General features: G+C 38.7%; 1 protein-coding gene across 2 annotated transcripts; it reads left to right on the top strand.

The window, feature by feature from the left end:
• Positions 1-312: 312 nt before the first annotated feature.
• On the top strand, positions 313-17704 carry dx (deltex E3 ubiquitin ligase). 2 transcript variants are annotated; one of them, XM_087351318.1, is made up of 8 exons: positions 313-388; positions 4009-4157; positions 5511-5688; positions 7165-7407; positions 8119-8330; positions 9741-10079; positions 11372-11514; positions 12696-17704. In XM_087351318.1, the coding sequence occupies exons 2-8, from the start codon at positions 4119-4121 to the stop codon at positions 13048-13050; spliced, it is 1509 nt and encodes a 502-aa protein (XP_087207444.1). In that variant the 5' UTR covers positions 313-388; positions 4009-4118; the 3' UTR covers positions 13051-17704. The 2 variants fall into 2 exon arrangements, with proteins under 2 accessions (XP_087207444.1, XP_021942309.1); XM_022086617.2 differs by lacking the exon at positions 313-388 and adding an exon at positions 691-1186.
• Positions 17705-18660: the final 956 nt, after the last annotated feature.

The following is an 18660-nucleotide window of genomic DNA, read 5'->3' as shown; positions in this document are numbered from 1 at the left end:
AGCGAGTATGAAGGATAAGCCGAACATTATTTTTCAGAAGAAACCTTGCACTTCCTCAGCACAATGGGGAGCTGCATTGTAAACCCATGAAGAACTTCTTGTTACACAAGGTAGCTGCATTCTGCAGTGGTAGTGTCTTTTAAACCCCAGTTGTCAGAATAATACAATAATCATCCCAGAAAATTGGAATCAACATTTTCTCTGCTGTCACAACAAAATTTCTCTCATGGCAGTGAATTGGTAAGTCTGATACGTGGTCTCCGGACTGAATAGGGGAATTGGTGTTGAATACATCATTCATAGAAGGAGCTGAGTAAATGTCACCTCACATGTTAAAATAATATAGATTCATCGCCCTGATGATGGAGGCAGCAAGAACCTCTGAAACGTAGGTAAACCTGTCAGACTACATGACGCAACAACCCAGAAGACAGCCATCTTCATGGTTAATATAATTTATTTGCTGTATATGTATGGATTTATTTGAAACAGTTAATTACTTTATGTGATATCTTCTATCTTAAAGATCCAAGGAATTTAATAATAAGAACGAATGTAAACCTTGCATATGTTTGGGTTGATAGTCTATGGTAGAAACATCAACAACGCACGTAGCCCAGTTAATATTATCTGTGGCATTGGCCAAACAGTGTATCTCCAAATTTATGTATTGCTGCTACCCGCTGTGGGTACAATCTATGCTCGCTGCCACCTGTACAGAAGTTTGACAGTTTGTGTGTGTATAGAAACGTTTGATTTGAGTACGATGAGCGGAGAACAAAATCGTAATTCTTTCATAAGCAGTTATATTTAAGAACTGCTAAGTTCGTACATGTATAAGCTTTCGTATTATATGGTTAATCAGTAAAAATGTAATGATTCGTGGAGAAACTACAATGCTAACGTCTTGTGTAGGGAAGATACGGAATTAGTACAACCAAAATTTATTTTGTTATTGGTCGGTTTTCATGGAGTGAATTAATTAAAATGTCAGGACATGCAGTAGTGGTGTGGGAATGGGAAAATCGACAAGGACGGTGGCGACCTTATAGTCCTGAAGTGTCACAGCTCCTTGAGAGGGCTCATTGTAAGAAGCTGACACGGGTTATATTAAGTGATGCAGATCCGTTATTGGAAAAGTACTATATTAATCTGAAGACTAAAACACAGTGCTCAGAAGATGGTGGTGAGTAATAGCAGTTTTTCAATAATTCACCGTTCTTAAACAATTTTATATTGTTATGTGTTCCAACCTTTGAAATCGCAAATGGAGTTGCTTTCTATAGAACGAAGTTTGGTTCATGTTACAGTTTGGAACTAGGTTACATGTTTTGCCATGTTCTGGGGTCTTATTTTCAAACACATTACAGATATCCAGTAGACCTCTCACAAGTCTGATCCCCCTTCCGGATTTTCAGGGGCTATTAAAGTGATTTATGTCAGGAGCTTTATTTCCTCTTCCTGCAAGTGAGTGTCTCAATGCCACACTACTTACAAGAGTCTGCCATCCAGCTGTCATGTCTAATTGTTTCTGCATAGCAGGTATAAGAAGGAAGCGATTAGCAATATTGTTTTTAATTTCAACAGTGTTAAAATTGGTTAGCATGAACTGTTACTTCATTTGAAGTCTTAATTACCATTGTTTGGAGCTGTACAAATATTCTATTAAATTTTTGTCATATGATATGTCAGTTTTGAAATAATGACACCAAACTGGTTAGTGCAGTGTTAAAGAATTCAGATCTTGCCAAGATTGAGTATTTGTAATTCATGACAGCCTTAAGGATAGGCTCTGAGACACTCTTGGAGCAAACCATGTCTGGTTCCTTCCACATCCCTCTTGATTTTGTCATTGAGGAACATCCTACTGGGTATCATTTAATGTTACATAACATCATTATTTGGTTCAGCATCATTAAACACCTGAAAACAGTGATAATTGCCACGTGCCTTTTTTTTCTGGCCTACTTGCTTTAGAACAGAAGAAGCCTGTAAGCTCCTGCTCAGAATTCTTGTCCCTAGGTTTTCATGGTGACAGTTCAGTATATAACTTTGGCTTTCAGAGATGAGCTACATAGAATATTCTGTTTACTACCTTTTGGTAGACTTTGCAGTTGCTATCTTTTGGGCGAGTGTGTGTTGGAAGCTTTACTTAATGCTTTCTCCGTGGAGTCAAGTCGTTCCTGAGAAGCCAACAGACACTGAGCCACTCAAGAAGTTTCCAACATGTTATGGAACACAAAGCTTCATATACTGGCCATCTCTGTTTAAATATTCCTAAGATCACTAACACCCATTCCCCTCAAGATGGCAGCTGCAGTGTTTGCCTAAAGGTTTGGAAACCTACAGCATTCAATGAGGCTTATTCCTAGAAGCTGAAGTTACACATCTTTCTCAACATTACCATAATTGCAAGTTTAGAACATTTTGAAAATAAGGTACTGCCTATCTGAGGTATGAGTGCATTTTTATTTGAGGGCTCTAGTGGTAATTTTCTTTGGTACTTAGGTGTTTGAGGGTAGAAAGGTGGAGCTGTATGTTCAGGTTATCAGCAACAAATCATTAGTTCATGTTTTCCCGCACCAGACAAGTCATGTACTGTGTTCTGTGTGGGATACTCCCGTAACTGAGCTGCAAGCCCAAGTGCAGTTGCAGTGTGACACCTGAGTTCATTCACCAAACGAATGTGACAGTTTGTATGCATTATTTGCACAGAGTGCTTAAAATGATACATGATGGGGAGGTTATGTCAGTGCTTCATTTTAATAACTCTGGGGTTTTATGAGGTTTTGTGTGTAGAGTGTATACTACTTGGTGCCCGGCATGTTTAAATTTCGTCTGTACTGGTTAAGTGATGAGCCGGGATAGCTCAGTCAGTATAGTGACTAGCTACGGGCTGGACGACCGGGGTTCGATCCCTGACGGGGGCAGAGGATTTTTCCTCTAGCCTCTGCGTCCAGACCGGCTCTGGGGCCCACCCAGCCTCCTCTACAATGGGTACCGGGGTCCTTTCCTGGGGGTAAAGCCGGCCGGGGCGTGATGCTGACCACTCACCCCCATCTAGTGCCGAGGTCAAGGAAGAGAGGAGCTATACCTCCACTCCCCCCAAGCGCCTACATGGCGTATAGTGGGACAAACTTTACTTTACTTACTGGTTAAGTGAGCAGACCATAAAGTGTGGATCACATGAAGTACTACAACTCTTACTGATATGATTTACATTGTGATTAATTTAACTGTAAATTTGTCGTCATCATCAAAGTCAAGGAGTTAGGTCAAATTGACCCGTTCCAGCTTCGTATTCTAAAAGTCTCTTCCGCAGTCTTCCAGGGTTTCTTTGTCCACATGGTGTGTAGTTTTTAATAATTTGGGAAGTCTGTCTCTCTGCATTCTGTTAACATGCTGAAGCCAATTTTTTTTATATTTCAAAATTTTGTCTGAAATGGATTCTATTTTTAACTCTTTAAGTATGTCTTAATTTCTTTTATAGTCTTTCCAGGTGCACTTTGCAGTGCGTGTCAAATTTCATCTCAGCGGCTGTAATATGTTTGTCTTTTTTCAATGTCTAGTTTTCACTACCATATAAAATTTTGGGTAGTGCCAAAGTATTATATATTTTTATTCTAGTTCGTTTTTGGACTTCTGATGGTTTAAAAATCATGCTGATAAGGCCTGTAACTTTCAGAAATTCTGAAAGTTTGTCATCTATGTCTTTTTCTGCTTCATATGATCCGAGGTAATTCAAAGCATTTATTTGTTCAATAATGTTCCTTTTTGTTGGTTCTCAACCACAGAATGCCTTTGTTTTTTCTGTCGAGATTGTCATCCCGTATTTATTTATTAAGTTATTTGGTTATTTATTAGAATTCTTGAAGTTGGGTAGGAGAGGTTGTGAAATGCACATCACTACCCCCTGAACCCCACTGTAAATTTATGTGTGTGATAAATGGACACATTTGAAAAAGTGTTTGCTCTGGCATACATGTTTCCTTTGTTATACTGTATTAGGTGTTCCTTACAATGTGCATAGAAAATGCTATGTACCTGACTCACCTGCTGGCAAAGGGGCTAAGTGGGAGTGGGCAGGAGACGCACCAGGGGAGTGGCATACGTATGATATGGAAATCCAGTGCCTCATAGAGGAAGCATGGGCAAGGGTGAGTAATTGAAAATCTTGAACCTCAGATAAATGTATGTTCTTCATACATCATGAGTAAGATATTGTCCATGGTGAAGGTGCTGTTTGGATGGTAATGTTTTCACGTACATTTACACTTCTCTCCCATCTCAATAGATTTTAGCATCTGAAGAATAGTAAAACACAGTAAATTGGTTGCCATTGTATATTCATGCTCTGCATACTTATTGTAAGCAACTGCACAACTCAATATAAATTAAGTAATCACAGACAATTTGTACTCCTGATGCTGTTTAAGATTTTATATCAGTGTTTGTTTGCTCATTGAACACACTTTATATTTACCAATAACACATCTTTAAGGTTTACATGCGTCATGTTTGTGTTTTGATTAAAATATATAATAAAATTCAGGTCAATACACAAAACTTTATTGGATGTTAAAATTTAAAATTTAAATGTTAAAATTTTAAATTTTAAATTTGCGCTATTCATCACTATAAGGATGTTACAATAGAGCGCTTTCTTTCATTTCACAACATGTTTCGATGTAATACATCATCTTCAGGTGTTGTTTTTATTTAAAACTATTTTATATTTTAATGCAATTAATATTTTTATACAATAATTAATATATTGAAAGGCATGCATTAAAATATAAAATAGTTTTAAATAAAAACAACACCTGAAGATGATGTATTACATCGAAACATGTTGTGAAATGAAAGAAAGCGCTCTATTGTAACATCCTTATAGTGATGAATAGCGCAAATTTAAAATTTAAAATTTTAACATTTAAATTTTAAATTTTAACATCCAATAAAGTTTTGTGTATTGACCTGAATTTTATTATATATTTTAATAACACATCTGTTCACTATTTAGTTAAATTTTTAGTGGGTACACATTGTTGCTAATAATAAATTTGACTATGCAGTAAAGGTCTGAAGATACTGACATTCCACAATAATACGCTCAAACCAGGCCAGCTGAGTCAGTATTTGATTATGGCATGGGCAAGTGGCCTCTGCAACCATACTGGCTCTGGGGCCCATGCAGCCTCCTATGTAATGGATGCCGGGGTCTTTTCCTTAGGGTTAAAAATTGATTAGGGCATGATGCCGTTCACTCACCCCCATATAGTGCTGATGTCAAAACTGAGTAGGAATTGTACCTCCTGTGCCTTCAAGTATCCCCATGGTGTGTAGCAAGATAGCTTTAAGTTTTAATACTGTGCTCAGAGAAAAAAAAAAATTTTAACCAGAGAAAATGATGCATGATAAATCTTGAAAAGAATAAATGTTTGTGTTATCAAGGATAAAGACATTCCACTGAAAATTTACAGTTTGATTTAACATCTGCTTTTGTGCAGGGGGACCAGACAACTGATGTAAGCAAGACATATGCAGCTTTTCCATATATCATTAACTTTTGCAACTTGACACAAATACGTAACAACACAGGCTATGTGCGCAGTGTACGTCGTGTTCAACAAGCACCTTACCCTCTCATCAAGGTGCAACCTGAAGAACTACATAATGTTGTAGCAGGTATTTTAATAGTTACATTGTAGAAATAGGTTGTTTTTGCATTTGTAACATGTGTAAACCATTTCCAGTCCATTAATGTAGTCCAGGTTTTGGACTACAGTGGTTACAAATATGCAGGCTCTCTGAGAAGTCACATCCCTTTCTTATTTGTGTTGCTGAAGAACTGGCAATTGGAAATCGTTCCAAAATAAAATCACAGTCTTCATGATATCATTTCATGCGCTAGTCACAATTCATTTGTGAACATTGGACAAAATGCCTTTATTGCCAGGTCTTCCTTTGCTTTATCAAACATGGTTGAAAGTGGTACTCCAAGTTCATCTATTTCTTTATGGACCTTCATCCTTCCAAATCTATCCCTTGGCATCCTTATTGCAGAGGATGTGAACATCATTGGACTGAGAGCAGTGCTCTGGTCCACCAACACCAAGGTATGTGGTATTAATATTATACTGATGGCTGCATGGCACTGGGGTGGTGGTGGTAGCAGTGTCATTAATGATCCCTTTGGGGCACTGGGAAGCATCCCATTGTAACAATGCCGTCCACCTGTAGGGGGCTCTGTGGGCAGTGACTTTTGTTCTCTGGTTCTTGTGAAACAAAAATGGAACACGAGGAAATGAAACGGAAATGGCAGAAGACATGCGAAGGAGTTCTCTGATACAGAGTCTCTATATGAAAGTTGGTCCTTCTCAGTAGGGAGCCAGCAGTTCTGGCATTCCACCTCAGGGGAGCTGGCAGTTCCAGCAAACCTCTGGCTGAAGGTGTCCTACAATAGTTAGCCTTTAAGGTAAGCAGGTTTAAACTGGCAAAGACCAAGTGCCTGTAAGTGCCAGGAGGAACTTTGAAAAGCCATGGAGGGCCAGAGTAGTTCCAGGGTTCATAGCAGCCAGGGTAGTTGGCACTACCTAAGTCCAGTGCTCCCCTGACCTGTTTTATACTATTCTGCTGAATGTACAACTTCAGCTTTTGGGGATGATCCACATTGAATGTTTAGAATTTTTCTTTATTTTAGCAAGCATTGCATTTGCCATTTTCAGGGTGAGTATGTAATGGTTCTGAATGTTGATGTACTTTGAATAGAAATTCATCAGGTTTCAGCATTAGCTGAAGCCATGAATTACATGGTAGTATCAGAGCTACAGGCCATGAATTTAAAACTTTGTCAGATATGAATATAGAAAATTGTCCTAAAGGAAATACTAGGTAGCATGACACATGAAATTTGTAGAACATAGATGTATTCATTCTTGCTAGCATCTCTATAAACCATAAAGTCATTCTAATTTGAAATGTGTGGCAAGGGTTGCATTAAACTGAATGAAGTTAATTTTATTTCTCATCACATGTGTGGTACAAACAATTTTTTTCTTCTGTAATTCTTTTAACTACTCCATCAATCCAACCCTCTTCCTACATATTGTGGTTTTGCTTGTTCTGTGTGCAGCATTCCATCGCGTTTTGTGTATTTTACAGGCCGCAGGGCAATACAGTGTCCAGGAAGTAGGGGTAACTCTGGGCACCATCACAGAGGACCTAATGGGCAGCTGCCTCCAACTGGTTTCTCTGGAGGCAACAAGAAATCAAGTAGTGCAGGAGGAAATAAGAAAGCCAGTAACAAGAAAGCGTCGAAGAGCTCGTCAGCTAATGGAGACAGCAACAGCAGTACCGCAGCAGGAAACATTGCTCGTACCATCCTGAGTAATCTCAATATATTTGGTGAGTAGTAAGTAAACTAGTTTTATGGTACAGGTTATTCTTTGGAAAGCTGTTAGTTGCCCATCTGGACAAGAAATTCTTTAGTTCTTAAGTACTTGAAATCTCATTACCATGTAACAAATGTGTGGAATTAATTGTATCATTGTAACGTTAAAAATGATTAAACGTGTGTGCTGTCGACATCCTTTTAGTTCCCCAAGGAGCACAACTAGATACATCTGTTTCAACTGAAGTGTAGTTAAGTCTAGTGATTTATCAGATTGATTCTCATATAATGGAGGACCAATGCGAAACACCGAGAGTGTTTACTCTGGCAGTTAATAATGCTGCTTCAGGGAACTTTATACAACTTTTATACTATGATACAAACCAAGGGCACTTAAACATGACTGAATTGCACTTCAAACAAATACACATCTAATGTGTAGTGACAAATTGTCTTACAAGGTCACTGATAGTCCTCATGTTCTTGATTATGGTCCCTGGGAACATATTGTCACAGTGGGGACCTGCCACCCCTATGGTCACACACCCATGTTTATGAGCGTCTCACTAAAACAGGCATTTGAAGGGAATTATGAACCGTAAGAACTTTGCAGAACCTGTTACTGATTTGTCATTTTCTGTCTTGTTTTGTCTTTGATTTTGAATTTGTGGCTTATTTCTTTCCATGCTATGTCATTGTGGATTTTTTGAATTTATTTTCTGCAGGTAACAAGGGAAGTAACAGTACTAGTAGTAACAGCAGTGGTGGAGCTGTGGGTGGTCCAGTGCCAATGCCAAAAGCAACTGGGGCTGGGGTCGGCGATACTGTGTTGGATGCCGACTCCAGTAGCACCAAGAGTGGGCGCAGGCCTAGTGTCGATACAGTGTCGACATACCTCAGTCATGAATCCAAAGACAGTGAGCCACGAGCTTCACAGGTAATTTGACAGTAAAAGAATTATCTTCCTCATGGTTTTCCAGTTGGTGTATGTAACCATCATATTGTCCTTTCAGCTTTGTTACTTTAATAACTAACAATGTGTTGCATGGTATTTCTTGAAAAGTCTGTGGTTATCCTGCTGATCAAGAAATTCCTTACTCTATGTAACCTAAAGTTATTTACCTCTCATTGCACTTTATCTTGAGCCACTTTAGTCCAGTCGATACATTCTCTCACCGTGTTCCTTATTCCTTATTAATAGCATAACCATAATAGAACGACTGTGACCTGTGGCAAGAACGTCCTTATAGTGAGAAAAGTATTCAGCACCATCTATTTCTTAACATTAGATGTATGGAAAGTGTCACATAGAACTGGAGATCTTTTCCTGAATGTTCGTCATAACAAGTGATTTTTAAGTAGCTGCCACTTTTGATTCTAAAGCTATTTATAGCTCTGAGTCCACAAGCATACTGTCAGTTCACAGAACACCTTCTTTGTTATCTCTTTGCTTAAACTATCATTGATACGAGGAAAACTCATGTAGACGAAAGTGAAAGTACCTTCTTCCCTCGAGAATTTAGGCACTGAGACGTTTGCATCACATTATGTCCTTTGTCATGACATACAGATGTTTTATTTTTTCTCTCACCCATGTACCCACACCATTCCTCTCAGATGATATATATATGTTACCAGTTGCTGATGTCTCTGGTAACTCAACTGCAGACAGTGGTATTTATGTATTTTTGGTATGGTCTACATGGCTGACAGCAGTGAACTGTCAGTAGGGGTAGGTCCAGATTTTTGTGCTTCCACATCACAGGAAGAGGAAATGCAAACCAATAATTGATGTGTTTAAATGATCTACTTCGGCTGGTGGCTGAAACTAATGTCACAACAGAGCAGGTACTAGCAACGTTGCTGGTAGACATTGTGGCTTTTGACATACATTGTGGCAATGGTATTTGTAAACAGTCACTTGTTTTGTTGCGAATTGTGTCACTTGTTAATGAACAGGAATTTTTGTGGGTTGATGATTACATAAACTAGACAAATCATATCGATAAACTAATACAGAAGTTAAGTAGAGCATGCTGTGCAGTTAGATCTGCGTTGCATGCCATCCCACGAAGTTCGTCTAATTTCCCGGTCAGTATTTGATGAATAGTACAAAATTTTATGCTCCTCGTTATGCTATTTTTTTCGTCCTGTTACTGTCCCACTCTTGGCTCAACTATTCTCCTTAGCACTTTGTTGCAAGCACTTCAATTGAGGATCCAAAATAATTTCTAAAAAGAATGAACATTCACGGTATTGAAAAAATATCGTATGACATGGAACATGCTGTGGTTCGAAATCATCGTACTGAATGAAGGCACTCTTAAATTTGTATCCTTGCCTGCAGGGTGACTTGCTAGACTGTAGTGGAAGCAGTGAAGATGTGTTTGAACCACCATCTTGTGGAGGTAGGAAAAAGCCAATCAACAAGTGTTACAATGTATCTGCGCCACAGCACTCCGTAGCATCCGGGTCCATCGTGGGAGTTGATGCTGCCAGTGCTGGTATTTCACGATTTGTTCAGGTTGTAACAGCGTCGGAAATAAGTCCAGGTACTCAGTGCCCGATATGCCTCCAAGATATGAACCCAGGTTCTCCCATGGTGGTTGCCCTGACACATTGCTTGCACCAGCTTCACTTGGACTGCCTGAACTCCATGCTGTCTAGCCAGCCCTGTACTAACAAGGTAAGCACAGTAAAGGCTAATAGAGGACTTTTATTTTGATTTTTGTGTGTGCCTTTTCTATTTCTCTCGTGCAGCTGCATGCCCCACTGATTCCATTCTTTTAGGTGTGGTCACCATAATTATTAACTGATTGTGCAGTTGTCTCCAGCCTCTTTTCACTCCCTCTGTCTGAGATTCAAATATTCTGCTTATTGCTTTGTTCTTCAGGCTTTTTAAAAACGTGTTGCCGTTATGGACGGAACAGCTCCGTCTATCTTTGCTGTGAATGAATGTGTTGATATAGTTTATGGTTATCATAACAGGTTCTACACTTTTAACACCCACAATGCTAAAGCCATGCATATTATTGTAGTATTTTCCACAGGCCAGTAAAGACTTCTGAACAATCAGTATATAAATGAAAACAGACTCTGATGTGGGGAACTTTCAACCATGTTTATGCTAGTTTTGGACACACAAATATTACATCAAAAAACTGAAATCTGATGAACTACAGCATAACAAGAATTAAAAATTGAAAAACAGTAACTCTTACATCTAAGATGTGTACAGCAACCCTTTCCAAGAATTCGTCTTCGCCGTTTTACATCAGAGAAAAAGGAAAGGAAAATTAACGCAAACCACAATATATACAGCTGTTATAATGCAGCATTTTGAAAGATAGCATTTGTTTGACTGTTCGATGTTTTGTGCCTGTTCTTTGAAATGCCGGTGTCTAGCGTGGGAAGTTGAACTGCAAGACCAACAAGAACCAGATCTGTTCAGCTGGAATAGAAACGTGAAAATTTGAGCTCTGTAATGTTATTGTGGCAGCTGCATATTTAGTATGATCCCCTGTACCATAATATTGTCACATGTACACCTGTTAGCCTTGAAGTTCTTCCCCCCCCAACCTCCCCTGGAAGGTGCAGCCTTGAACTTCTTTTTCCACAGAGAATTCACGTGATGCCAATGTATCAACAGTCTTTTTTTCTGGTTTGAAGTGGAGCAACGATGCTTCATCTCCATATACATTATGCAATCCAGATCGGGGTGTGGCATTTATAAGTGAAACGTGATATGACATTGAAGACAGGGGGCTGGAAAAACAGCTTGTAAACACATTGTTGTTATTGCTTGACGTATTGCAACATTTTAGACAGTTTCATAACATTTTTGTGAACATTAAGCTGAACAGAATGAGTGTCGTTCAGAACACACCACTACATTGGTCTTTCTTGGAAAATATAAATGAAGACGTTACTTTCCTGTATTTCTTCGGATCCCTGATTAATGTCTGTCTCTGTTTGCAGAGCCTGTATATACAGTGTCCATTATGCATGGTAATCTATGGTGAGAAGACAGGCAATCAGCCACATGGCAGCATGTGCTGGACACCTCTGCCTTACTCCTTGCCAGGACACCATGGGACTCGCACGCTACAGATCACTTACAAGTAAGTAGATGCTCTTGTATTTGAGCCAAGTGAGCAACTTTTCAGTTCTTGTAATCCAGGGGTAGGCAGTTACTTTTATTGGCAGGCTAAAGTGACCACAAGCTCATTAGCATCGTGAGGAAGGTCTGAAGTTTAAAAGCTGTAAAATCTGTAAGTTATGTACACTGAGCTAAACGTTTTGTATATTTGTAATGCTATTAAGAAAAAAAAAAATGAACCAAGTAGGATTTGAGGTTCTCATGGTGGTGAGTACGAAGATGGCTGTCTTCTGGATTGTAGTGCCATGTCGTCTGGAAGAAGTTTACCGACATTACAGACGTACTTGCTGCCTCTGTCATACTCATTGACCCGATGATGGAGGCAGCAAGGCCCTCTGAAACACTGGTAAACTTTTACCAGACTACATGGCACTGCAACCCAGAAGACAGCTGTCTTCAAAAAGTGAACCGTCCTACATAGGCCTCTTAGCTTCATATTTTGAACAAACCTGAGTCATGCTTTGCTGTAGCCATTGTATTAAGAGATTTTAGGGAAATATATAGAGAAATAAGTAGATTAGATAGAACTGCCTTAAAATAGGACTTCAGTGTCAGCAGTGTTGAACCTTACAGTTCTAATACCAGAGACATTTCTATAGTATTAATATTTCTTTTATTCCAGCTACGTTAATAAAGCCGTAATGTTGCCTTTGTTTTGTACAGATGTGAAATGTAGTATATTGCTGTGCTGAAGTGAACATTAGACCTGAAAAATATTACGTGACTGGAAGATGGAGATAATTACGCACTGAAGAGTTTCATAATTTGTACTCTAAACCAAATTTCATTAACATGCATAATCATATGGGGTGAGATTGGCAGGACACATAGCCTGCATGGGAGGGATAAGAAATGCAGACAACACTTTAGATGCAAGACCTCATAAGAGGAAACCACTTCAGAGAATAGTTGGGAGGTTATTAGGAAGGATATTTGAGAAGTAGGATGTGAGTGTGTAGAGTGGTTGTAGATGGCTCAGGACAGGGTCCGGCATAAAAAAAAAAATTGTAAATTTTTTGATCTGCTGTGAAACTTCCAACGTTTCAAGATAGACCCTGCACAGTGTATATTACTGAAGGAACATGTTAGAATAATTTTCAGATAAAAATACTATACATTTCTGCTTTCATCTTGTATTTGCAGCATTGCCTCTGGAATACAAGGTCCAGAACATCCAAACCCTGGGAGACCGTACTATGCCGTGGGATTCCCCCGAGTCTGTTACTTACCTGATACAGAAAAAGGTCGCAAAGTTCTCAAGTTACTGTCCATTGCCTTTGAACGCCGTCTGGTATTTACTGTCGGCCGCTCTGTGACAACGGGTCGCGAAGACGTGGTGACATGGAATGAGATACACCACAAGACAGAGCCAGGAGCATCTAACACAGGTCACGGTTTTCCTGACTTGGGCTTCTTGGATCGATGCTTGGCTGAGTTGGCAGCTCAGGGTGTTACTGCGACACAGGATGAAGGGGCTGTCTACCAGGAGCTGCGCTAGTGACTTTGTTTTATTCTTCAGACGTTTTGTACAGTACTAGGCTGTTTATTATGTAGTTCTGTTTCAAGAGCTTTGCCAGTTACTGGCCAGTATATGTAATGATGCGTCTTATTAGCTTTTGAGCTTCCGCTGCATTCAGTGTTTCAGGTAACAGTACTGCAGCTATCAGGATGGTATGTCTTGAGTGGTCTATATAGTTAGTGTATGTTGGTTTAGATGATAGGTTGATTGCCTGTGGTTGGCCAGAGTTCTAACCAGTGAGACATTGCCTTTGTAGTCAGAAAGAAGATTGTATACTGTGTAGTAACTGGTCCCATATGTAGCCATCTTACTGTTTTTTGGATGGGTCTGCATGATGTGGATGCAGACGTTACCCAAATTATCGTAGGGGAGTCCATTGAAATAATGAAATGTCCAGAAAATATTGGTAGATGAGGACAATGAAGCCCCTGCAACATATGGGGTCAGCTTCTTACTCTGCAGTATCTACTTCAGAACGTTAGCCAGTCACCAGCCATTCCGTCAAGTACCTGTTTAAGGGGTGTGAGCAAGACATGAACTCTCTTTTGAGAAGACAGTTTCAGTCAAGTATTGAAAATTTGTATGGAATTACTTTTATAAAACTTTGCATTTTGGTTTTAAATATTTATTCTGAATATGGTATTCAGTTGATTCTTAAAAAAATTACTGATTTGAGTTTTCAAGTGGGATGTAATCATTTTCCATGACTATGCAATCTGGCTCATGCATTTTATATATGTTTTTGGTCAAAAGGGAATTGTTGATAAGCCATTTTATAATGAAATGCAGGGAATGCAATTTGTTCTTGGACCAGCTGGCTAGAGATTTGCCCGTGCTTCCTCACTGCTGGCCACCAAACTGTCTCTTAGTCTCCCGCGCTTCTCGCAAATCTCAATAGTGCTGCTTGTATAGCATGGTTAGTTTTCCTTGAGACTTTGCTTTGTTGTGAAACATAGTGTTAAAAAAATAAAATATTGTGTTGAACAGCGTGGAGGAAATTCTGTAAAAATTGTCATGGGAATTATTCTGACAGTACAGTGCAGTGCAGTGTAAAGCAACAATTTACAATATTGCAACAAAATTACTTTGGGGTGGGGGATCAGTACTGGCCAAAGAGTAATTTAAAAAATGCATAATGACAGGAGAAAAACTTGATGATATTGGGGCCCAAAGAAGTCCTTCCATCTGTTTGCTGTTCACTGTGAGATCGCAAAAGTACAGCTTACATTGCACGAAGTTACTGAAGTTACGACCTTACAGCTCTAGTCATGTATGGTCTTTTGCCTCCAGATTGTGGAGCAAGAAAGCAGTACTGTAGGTGGTTTCAGGAACTAGTATTCAATGGACTTCTTGACCTAGAATTTAACATGAGATTGATTTTGTCACTTTCTTTGGTTAATTGACATGAAAAATCATGTGACCATTTTAAACAGGGTTATGCAACAGCACGCCAAATTCTTTGGCTGCATTAGATAAAGGCTTTGGCAACAAGTCGTAAGTCTATGATTGTGGCCTCCACGATTACCCGATTTAAACCCTTGTGACTTTTATTTGTGGGGAACACTGATTGAAGAAGTGTATGTGAATAGTCTGTTTTTTCTTTCTTTCTGGAAGAACATCAAGAAATATTAGGCTTGAAATCTGCACTATTCCTGTACAGCAATGTCTGCATGTTTTCAGAAACATATTCTTACTGTGTGAGGCATGCGGGTTGTCACTTCAGGGCTGTTCTATAAAATAAGGTAAGTTTAACTAGAGCAGAAAAGCAGGTGATGAATAATTAAGTACTGTGGTGTGCCATGTCAGCTTAGGATCCAGTCCAATGACTAACTGTATACCCTGTATGTAAGTAATTTTAAATGTTTGTTAAATACATTTCATTGTGAAGAGTGTTTTTCAATCATTCCCTTAAAATGCAAGACTGAACTAAACATTTAAACATTACGTTTCATCAAACTTACTGTTTTTCACACTTTATTTAAAGTCATCCTTGCAGAGTGTTGTTCAGGCAAGACATTGAAGTTACACACTCTTTTTGTGTTCTTGTTGGGTGTTTTAGAGGGACACAGATTGCAGGTGTTTGAGAATAGGTGTTGAGGAGGATATTTGGGCCTAAGAGAGAAGATGATGGGGCATGGAGAAAACTGCATAATGATGAGCTTAAAAATCTGTAATCCTTCCCCAATATTGTCAGGGTGATTAAGTCGAGAAGAATGAGATGGGTGGGGCATGTAGCACGCGTGGATGGGACGAGGTGTGCACTGGGTATTGGTTGGGAAACCTGAAGGGAAGAGACCGCTGGGGAGACCCAGACGTAGATGGGAGGATAATCTCAGGCGGGATCTATGGGAGATAGGAGTTGAAGGAGACTGGATTTTGTTGGCCCAGGACAGGGTCCGGTGGAGGGCTTTGGTTAGTTCGGTGATGAACCTTCGGGTTCGGTAAGCCATCTAGTTAGTTAGTTGGGTATTTTATATTGGAAATCTTGACGTAGCGGTCAGAAATGTATTTCTGTGTATGTATTGGTGCAAGGATTTCACATCCTTTTCCTTTGCTTGATCAGTGGAGTAAGGTCCAGAATACTTTGACTTAGGGTAGTAGAACGAAGTGCCATTACTTAATGCTGTGCATATGTAGGCACTGAACTCATCCTTTGAAATTGTCAGCTTTTTTGTATATCACTGAATACAATTTTATGGTCATTTATCATCAGCATCTCTTGAATATGCTATGTCATTGAACTAAAAGAAAACTTAAGATTTCTGCCCCCTCAATTGTGACACCCTGGTTTCTAGATGGGGTACCAACATTTTGGAGGAACCTGTTTCCTCCACTTTCAGGATACAATAATGATCCTCGTGATTGAGGCAAGAGGTTGTCCTAACATGATGGTACTCATCTAACAAACTAGGCTATGTCACATACCAGCAGACTGTAATCTTTATACTCAGAGCTAAAATCCAACATAAACTTACATGGAAATAATTATGTAGCTGCTCTAGTCCCTCTTTAGACATGTAAATTCTGAAATAGGGTATTAAGCAGAATCCCACTTTGCAATCAAGGTTGTGTGCTGGCGTCTTCTTACCTTCATGATCTGTCTTACTGCATCACACCGCACATCTCCACAAAGGGACTTTCTTGTTCGCCATCTGTGGGAAATCATCAGGAAAATGTCTTGCTTCTGACCAAAATGGTGTGGAATCTTTCAGCTCACTCCTTATGGTACGCTTCTAGTAAGCTTGACACAGAAGTACACATAGTCATTCTATCTGTTGAGCTCCTTGTAAATTACAAAGACTTCCATGTTCATGAGATGATGGAATTTTTCCTTATACTACCTTTTGTCGCATTTTGTTGTTTTCTAATATTGTGACATGTTTTGATCTGTCCTGTCTGTGGCACACATTGTTAAGATATATTCTGCTCCAAGTTCTGGGTTTTAAACAATATTCTTTGCTGAGCTACCTTGAACTTGTATGGTTAGATTATGCACAGCACTCAATGTCCATGTGGTATTTTTATCATCATAGAGAAGAAGAATTTTACCACTCTGTGAAACCTCGTATTCCCTTTTATTGAGCCTACAGCTTCTTAATTGTGGAGGCATATCCCTTCTCTTGACATTCACAGTCCCACGTGTATATGTCCTTTGGTCTACTAGGAGCTGCTCATTAGTACTTTCACGATTCTAGTACTGTCATAACTACACGTGTTAGCGTCCATAATTACAAGATTTGTCATTGAATTGTGCAGCACAAACATATCCTGAATTAGTTTCAGCACCTACAACAAATATTATTGCATAGTAGGCCCTTTTGTTAGGTATGCACTGAATCCATCCTGATGTGCCCTTGAAAAGGACCAAGCTTTTATCCACACTAAGATGGCAATCTGGCATATATAGGTACATGCCTTCTTCATATTGTCCATTTGAGTTTTGTAAAACTCATACAGCTTTCTCAGTTAGGGTTTGAATTGCAACATTTGTAAAGCAGAAAATGTGTTCATTTCTGCTGTGTCTGCTTCCCTCTGTTCCCTAGCAGAAGCGTTGGGTGACATCTGTGAATTCTAAAGATTGAGTTAGCGTGGTTATGGCCTTTGTGGTTGTAACACACACTACATAATGTCACAACACAGAAGACCTCACTGTAATTAGGAAATGTGTTATAAGTAAGAAGAGGTCCTTCTGCTGTTCACTACGAGAACCGAGAACTGTGGTTGGTATTTGCAAGCTATCTCAGCATCCGGATCTGACAGTGTAAATATGTGCAAGCTCTGTGTGTAGTGAACAGCAACTGAAAGAATTCTTGGGTGTTAAATCGCAAGAGTAATGTTTAACAAGAGGTTATCATAAAGTGCCAATATTTTTGTTATTAAAGTTTATAAATTTAGTATTGTTCAGAACTTTCAGATAATTTGTTTTATTTTTAGTCAGAAGTAGAGATATAACTAGAGAATTGGCTTCAGTATGAAGAAGCAGAGAGTAAAAGTTAAGATGCCAAGGCAGACAGAAAATGAAGTGCACATTGTAAGTGATTTCAGGCTGTCTGTTTTGTGTAAGAATTAATAATTATTGTAGTAATGTTTAAAGACAGATATTTAATACAAACAACAGTTATTATTGTGGTCATTTGATTTTTTTTCACGACTGCGTCACTTTACCTGAACCTATTCATACATATAAATGTGTCAGTAAATTTTCCAAATTATTGCCATGGAGGACTTGAAAAATGGGCTTGTTTCCTTAAAGATCATTTAGACTTTTATGAAGTCTCTGGATATGTTAGAACTTGGTGAAGTTACTACAACTTTATGGATCCCCACTTCTCTGTACATGGATTGTTCATGAAGGTCGGGAGTAGCTAAAGTAGTGTTAAGTGTGAAGTGTTAGAGACAGTTGTTGGATCTGTAATTCCATTTGTTCTAACTTACATTTTTAAGAACTGAAATGTGCCTCAGAATGAACTTCAGCACCACAGATGAAATTTCACAAATTATCTTTTGTTTCATGTTTCTTTCATTAACCCTTTAATAATGCATTTAAATCACAATTTCATGGTGTAGCTAGATGGAATTTCATACAAGCCATCATAATAAAATTGATATCACAGGCATTGCACCAGAGTCCATTTCAAACAAAATTAAGAAAATTACTGAATTTGTCATATTTTGCAAAAATGGTATTCTATACATGAAATCTACAATGGAATTATGATTTAATAACAGAAATGTTAATATTTATTCTTTACTCATGTATAATTAAAAATTATTACATACATATCCTTTTTATTTCTGTGTTGTAATTGTTCATAATTTACATTTCTTGTGATATTGTTGAAAACAGGCTTGCACACAATTATAAAGTGTTCATATACTCTCTTCGTGATCTGAACAAATGGTCAGAAGAGTAACATCAGCCTCATTCAGTGCAAAACTGAAAACTAACTTCATATTTCATTTACTCAGAAGAAAGGAAATGAACAGTAACAAAGGAAGTATTTGTCTCGGCATCTCAAAATATGAGGTCATGTAGTATAGTCTGCAATATATGGCGATTAAACATAGGAAGGGCCAATGTCTGTAAAC

Source organism: Zootermopsis nevadensis, unplaced genomic scaffold (genome assembly GCF_977971745.1).
Source record: "Zootermopsis nevadensis isolate Lab colony 2312 unplaced genomic scaffold, Znev_1.0 Znev_ptg000019l, whole genome shotgun sequence".
NCBI classification, from domain to species: Eukaryota; Metazoa; Arthropoda; class Insecta; order Blattodea; family Termopsidae; genus Zootermopsis; species Zootermopsis nevadensis.
The sequence above is the reverse complement of the archived record's forward strand: the minus strand, read 5'-3'. Positions and strand labels throughout refer to the sequence as shown.

Bases quoted from the DNA above. Each gene is read 5' to 3' on its own strand.
- dx (XM_022086617.2), top strand. From the start codon at position 988: ATGTCAGGACATGCAGTAGTGGTGTGGGAATGGGAAAATCGACAAGGA. The intron at 7,408-8,118 runs GTGAGTAGTAAG...TATTTTCTGCAG, and splicing joins GAGTAATCTCAATATATTTG to GTAACAAGGGAAGTAACAGT. The intron at 10,080-11,371 runs GTAAGCACAGTA...CTCTGTTTGCAG, and splicing joins GCCAGCCCTGTACTAACAAG to AGCCTGTATATACAGTGTCC.